Here is a 6891-nt window from a genome sequence, read left to right as displayed (position 1 = left end):
ATAATATAATATAATATAATATAATATAATATAGTATATATACGTATAAATAAAATATACTTTTATATATATATATATATATATATATATTTACACATATACATGTAATATAATATAATATAATATAATATAATATACATATAATATATATACATAATAATATAATATAATATATATAATATATACGTATAAAACAAATTAATCATTTAACTAGTGAGATCTTTTATAAACAAATTTATAACATGACAAATTTATAAAAATTTAAAAGAAATATATATATATATATATATATATATATATATATATATATATATATATATAAGCATAAAATATCTACGCATATACATATAATATATATACATAATAATATAATATATATTATTATATTTATATTATTATATAATATAATATAATATATACTTAAAATAAATATATATCTATAAATATATATATATATATATATATATATAAACATAAAATATTCACACATATAATATATATACATAGTAATAATAATATAATATATAATATAATATAATATATATAAATAATTATATATATATATATAAACATAAGATATCCACACATATAATATATATATACATAGTAATATATAATATAATATAATATAATATAATATAATATATATATATATATATATATATATATATATATATATATATATATATATAACATATTTCTCATTCTCTTTGTTTTTTGTTATACACTTTGTTTACTCTCTCAATTGTCTGGTTTGTTTTTCAAGATTTAATTTTGAAGGTAATTTTTCTTCTTCTTATTACATAATTTTTACTCTCTGTACATGGTTATGTTCAAATAGGTGTTCCTCAATTTCATTCTATGAAATAATTTTTAGGTTACACATTTGATTATCTTTATTTATTTATTTATTTTCATGAAAATGTTTGACTCTTATTTTGTAGCTCTTCTTTTTGTTACTTTGGTTATACACTTTTTTACTCTCTTTTAATTGTTTGGCTTGTTCTTTAAGGTTTAAGCAGATCTTCAAGGTACTTTTCCTTTTATCATAATCTTAATTATACATTTTTTTTTCCGTTATGTTATGTTCAAATGGATATTCTCAAATTTGGGTCACACATTTAATTATCTTTACTCCTTTATGATAATTTTATTTATTATTTATTTTTTGTTTCATGATAATGTTTAATTATTTACTATAGAGGCTTTGATGTGTACAAGAAGTTGGATATGGAACTCAAACCATCTAGGTAAGTTACTCAAATTTATTAATATTTTTTGTTAGTATTTTTTGTGAATTCTCATCTAATATTCTACATTTGGTGTTTGTAGGTGTTAAAAAATTAAAAGGAAAAGATGTTCTCATGAGTGAAAATGAATCTGATGAAGAAGGTACATTATATTCTAGTAATTAAAATTTTCAATTTCAATTATTATATCATATCTAATTTTTCATTTTTTTTCTATGTGTAGGTGGATCGAATGCAACTGAAACCACTGATCATTTGTAAAATTAATAAATATTTTGGTTATTATAAAATTTTAGTAATGTGTAATTTTTTAGCTTTTATATAATTATTTGAATTTTATTTAGTTGTTATTTGATACTTTAATTTGAGATTTATACTATTATAATATTTTTCTTAATATTTGACATCATGAAAATCAAAAAGAGTATGTTATTTTAATATTGAATATTTTGATAGTATCATGATTCCGTTGGTGTGATTTTTAAATTTTTTTTATAAAAAATATTTAATTGATATATGGAACAATAAAAAAATGGGTATGGGTATGGGTATAAGAAAATACCCGTTACCCGGTGGGGATGGGGATGGGTCAAAAGTTGTATACCCGTTGGGTTTGGGGATGGGGATGGGGATGAATTTTTATTATGGGGATGGGGATGGGATCATGATACCCGTACCCGCCCCGCCCCGTTGCCATCCCTAGCTCAACTTAGCTGCAGTTGCACTAACACATCTCAAAATATCCAAAGAACATTTATGCAATTAAAAAACTATTTTTAACATGTTTTTGTATCTCATGCTCAATAAACCCAATTATAGAAAATTCCAATTAAATCAATCTTTAAACACACAAATTCAATTAAATATCCAGAATTAAACATTAAATGACGGCAAAAATACGCACTCATCACCTATGCTTAGACGTATAAATACAATAACATGAAAATAATCCATAACGTAAGTCTTTATACCCTATCCACTTCTCTCAATGTTTTTCTTTTCAATGATTATCATTACCTTAAAAATATTCGTTAAATAGTCTCAAATTCCAAATATCATAGAATTAAACACATTATTTTGCATCTTTAAAACAACCAATGTGTTGTGACATAAATGACATCAGTTATCTTAAATAATCGATGTAATATATGTTATAATTATCATAAAAAAAAAAAAAACTTGTAAAAGACATATTTGTCATTATTTTGAACAAAATCGATATAATGAGTTTTAAATTACTACATAATGACATCTATATCAAACCTATAACTAATATCAATACCAATAAATAGTCTATATTAAACATCTATATCATATATTATTTTGAAAATAAGCATTCCATCATAGATAAGAACAAATAAAAAGTTGTCTTTTATAAAGACAAACTAAGAAACTATAATTAAACTAAATAGTAAAGCAAAAGTCTCATTCAAGTGCCAAGAATGTCAACTATTGAGGAAGCACATACGTGTAGGATTTAGGCATTGATGTTTGCAAAACTCATAGACATAACCATATAATACAAATGGCACCGCCAAATCAAGACGAAACTTCACGACTACAAAATTGTATAAAGGTTTGGTATGAAATGGATTTAAAGTCATGCTTGACAGAAACTACTCATAGATGTGAATTTATTACGTATGGATAATGTTACACGAGTTTTTCTAGAGATGTTTTCGGAAAAATAAGAATTAAGTTTTCTATAAATTTAAAGTAATATGTGACAATTATTGAGACCAAAATTAAAAAATAAAAAATAATACGTGACTATATTTTGAAATTAAACTGATTGTTTTATGCTTAAAAAACTAAAAAGATTATTGAGCCAAAAAGTCAAATGTTGAAGTCTATAGAGGCATTAGTTTTGTATATTAATCCTGATCAAAATAAATTTTTTATTTTAGCTAAAAATAATGAGCTGTGAGTTTTTTCTTCCTCCTAACAATAGCCACTATTAAAAGTATATATATTTGAAGAATAAAAATAAAGTTTCAATCTTTTAACTTTTTAATGATTGAATTAACCATTTCCCATGTTTCTATTTAAGCCACAAATATAGAAACAATAAGAAGCACGTTAGACTTTTCAACATCCCAGTTTTCCAATTAATCAAAGAAGCAAAACTCTAAAAGAAACCAATAATTTGAAAAGGACTCAATTGACCAGTCTCTATTTGTTTTTTTATTTCCCCTATCATCATCCTAATTAAAAGTTAACATTGAAGAATGATTTCCTTCAACAAATATGACCAAAGTCCAATACTGAAAAAAATTATTGGTAGGTCTAATTTTCCGTATGTATTTCTTTTAACAAAGAAAACCCATTATTTATTTTTTCAGATAACCAAATATCTCTTATTGAGAATCAAGAAATTTTTGAAATGTGAAATACTCTTAAAAGATCCATCTCTCTACCGACATTGAACGAGGTTGCCATAAGAAAGAAAATGAAATTAATTAAAATTAAGATGTTTAAGTGCATCTATATAATTATTAACAACACCCTTAATTAAAAAATGAATTCTTTAACCATGTTAATGACTACTTTTGACTATAATAAGTAGTTGATAACAAGAATAAAGTAAATATTTTAGGTTAAAGAAAGTGATGAAGATTAACTAGTTGTGAATGGTACTAATCAAAGACAATGCTTCACCGAGGTTGTTGGCCTTGAGGCCAATGTAGTCCTTGACAGACAAAGAACGAAAACGAGGGAAGGAAGTGAGAAGAAGCAATGGAGAAAGAACATAATCCAAAGGGGGGCCATAGAAATAAGCGACAGAGTATCTTTGTCTTGCACTGTTCACCATGACACGGTGAAGTGCACAGCGGAACCTTGAGTTGGACAAGATGTGAAGAATGTCACCGGTGTGAACAACGAGGGTGTTGGGGTGAGGGTGCACGGAGACCCACCCTGCACCCTCCTTGAAGATTTGGAGGCCACTGGTTTGGCTCTGGTGGAGGATTGTGAAGAGGGAAGTGTCTGTGTGAGGGGCTAGACCCATGGCTCGGTTCGGCTCAGGGCAACAAGGGTAGAAGTTCAGCTGAACCGCTTCACACAGGTTACTTGAACCAATCCACCCCTTTTCATCCTCAGAAATCTCCAACAGGCTCAAGATCATGTGGGTTAGCTTCTCTGCTAGCAACTTCATTTGCTTCTGGTAATTCTCCATTATGTTGCTGCATATAAACACAAACATACTTTCATTGGATTTTCAAAATTAAGGTTTTTGTACAACAACAACTTTCATTCAAATATGCAATCTTTTCTTTATGGACAAATTTTTGTTGTTAGTTTTTTTTAATTGGAAAATTGAACACACAACATCTCTTACTTTCCTTTCTAAATTTATCAAACCAACTTTATTTTTTCAAATTATTAACAGAGATATAAAGATATTGAACCTGCGACTTTTTTCTTTCTTCCTTTTGACCTAACTACTAAATCATCTTATCACTCATTTTCAAGTATGCAAATGCAAATATGTTTCAGAATGGAACTTTTCTCTCTTCTCAACCTTTAATTAACATTAACTTCAAAATAAGATCATGTTAAGTACGAATTTTGAGGTTTATATCTCAGTTAAGTAGAGATTCAGAGCACATCAATCATTAACATGTATTAACTTAAATTTTAGTTTATAAGGTATTTTGGTGTTAATTTTGTAATTGAAATTAGTTCATATGGACTTTTTATAGTATAATTTTCAATGATAATGGTACCAAATTACACGTATAATAAGGTGCACCTAAGTTGTATTTTTTGTATATATATATATATATATATATATATATATATATATATATATATATATATATATATATATATATATATATATATATATATATATATATATATAGATAGATAGATAGATAAAGACGTTCTGTAATGGGCAAGTTTAATCAGATCAAGTTTATATATATAATACGTGTTTCACAGAGGTTCTTTGATATTTTTTTAATGCTATGAGATAAAGTTTGAATTTAATAAGATTTCTACTAAATTAATGATCTGAATTTTCTACCACCGTTGATTCCAGTGGGTTATGGAGGTTATTTAATATTAGAAAAAACTTATACAAGCCAACATTTTGTGAAAAAGTTATTTCATTTTATCATGTTCATGTGATGGCCTAAAAAAAATCTAATCATTTAGCAAATGAGGACAAAAGCATATATTTTTCTTTATTCTTTCATTTATTATTGTATATTGGAGAATATGCGTTTTCCAATGAAGAATTGTGCAAAACATAAACTAATGGATGATGGAGACTCTTTCAAATTTCTAGGACAAACTCGAAAAACCAAGATGATGGATGATGTTGTAATGGATTCCATTATGTTGAAATTAAAATTTGATGTTAGCAAAAAGAGAGTAGCTATTAGCATATGAATGTCCACGTTGCATGGAAATGCATGAGATTCTATGTACTTACCAAAACCTTGTATGGTCATTAGGCCAAATCTTTTTGGCATCATCGCATGGAGAGCCCATGATGGTGAATCCTTCATGCCACATGTGCTTGGGGAAGAATGATGATATCCGTGCCCGGCCGTAGCCGGTGGCGCCGGCGGCGGAGCGTAGGGCCTTCAATTTCCGGTCGGCGGGGAGGGCAAAGAGCCTCTTAGCCTCTTCTTCAACCTCTTGAACAACATTTAAGGGTATGCCATGGTTCTTCAATTGGAAGGCACCCCAGTTCTCACAAGCAAGGCCTATGAGTTCCATGGCATTAGGATCCATGAGATCAATGATGGGTATGCATGATCCACCCCCATGATGATGATGATGAGCATCTTCAGATTGAGGCCATGCATGGGTTTCAGGCAAGGTTCTAAGTGAAGAAAAGTCTAAGGGGATAATATGATGGAGGTGGAGAGGGTGGTCTCTATAGGCTTCAGAGAGAGTAGTGGCCATTTCAAAAGTGCAAGGAAGCAAAGTTGGATTTGGTTGGATTGATTTTCACAACCTTAATATATAAAAAATATTGTAAGAACATGTTTGAGATTAGGTTAAAACCATATACAATTGGGTGAGGGGTTGGCTATTGGACTATGTTGTGTCGGATTTTGGCTTATGAAGAAGGAATATGGTTGAATAAGACAAAAGAAGGAACAAACAATTTGTGAGTGTGGAATCTCAAGATCTTAAATATTAAAATAAGAAAGGGGAGAAAGAAACCTTTTTCTTTATTCCATGATAATGTTTCACTCATGCGGCAAAGGGAGAAAAAAACAGAAATTTTTTGATAGAGGATCCTTTTTGTTTCCCTTTAGCTTTTGTGGACAAAAATAGGACACGCTTTGTCTTCTAGTATGAAAACCAAATGCACAAGATTGTCTTGTTCCACCAAATAAAGAATTTACATGTGCTCCATGCCAATTTGATAAACTCAAATATGCAACGATGCAACATCATATATAGTCCAAACTATTATGCCTTCATTCTTCCATTTGCATATGGCCGGTACCAATAATATTGTATTTTGTAAGTGTGAAACTCACTACTTTTATAAACAAAATTATGAGTCAACTTTTGTTATAAGAAATTTGAATATATATAACATCTATCTCTTTCTTTCATTTGCAAAGCAAAATTGAAAAGTCAACTTTAAACCTAATTTAATTTCATTAAATTAGTT

The 6891-nt window shown here is 28.0% G+C and overlaps 1 protein-coding gene across 1 annotated transcript; it reads right to left on the bottom strand.

The window, feature by feature from the left end:
* Window positions 1-3761: 3761 nt before the first annotated feature.
* LOC114193468 (gibberellin 3-beta-dioxygenase 1-like) lies at window positions 3762-6327 on the bottom strand. Its single transcript, XM_028083288.2, has 2 exons — window positions 5689-6327; window positions 3762-4432 (listed from the first exon to the last, which is right to left on the bottom strand). The coding sequence occupies exons 1-2, from the start codon at window positions 6165-6167 to the stop codon at window positions 3871-3873; spliced, it is 1041 nt and encodes a 346-aa protein (XP_027939089.2). The 5' UTR covers window positions 6168-6327; the 3' UTR covers window positions 3762-3870.
* Window positions 6328-6891: the final 564 nt, after the last annotated feature.

Source organism: Vigna unguiculata, chromosome 8, assembly GCF_037176805.1.
Source record: "Vigna unguiculata cultivar grain cowpea cultivar isolate G323 ecotype 2 chromosome 8, ASM3717680v1, whole genome shotgun sequence".
NCBI lineage: Eukaryota > Viridiplantae > Streptophyta > Magnoliopsida > Fabales > Fabaceae > Vigna > Vigna unguiculata.
This window is presented reverse-complemented; position numbering and strand designations above follow the sequence as displayed.

Bases quoted from the DNA above. Each gene is read 5' to 3' on its own strand.
- LOC114193468 (XM_028083288.2), bottom strand. From the start codon at position 6,167: ATGGCCACTACTCTCTCTGAAGCCTATAGAGACCACCCTCTCCACCTC. The intron at 4,433-5,688 runs GTAAGTACATAG...GTTTATATGCAG, and splicing joins AATGACCATACAAGGTTTTG to CAACATAATGGAGAATTACC.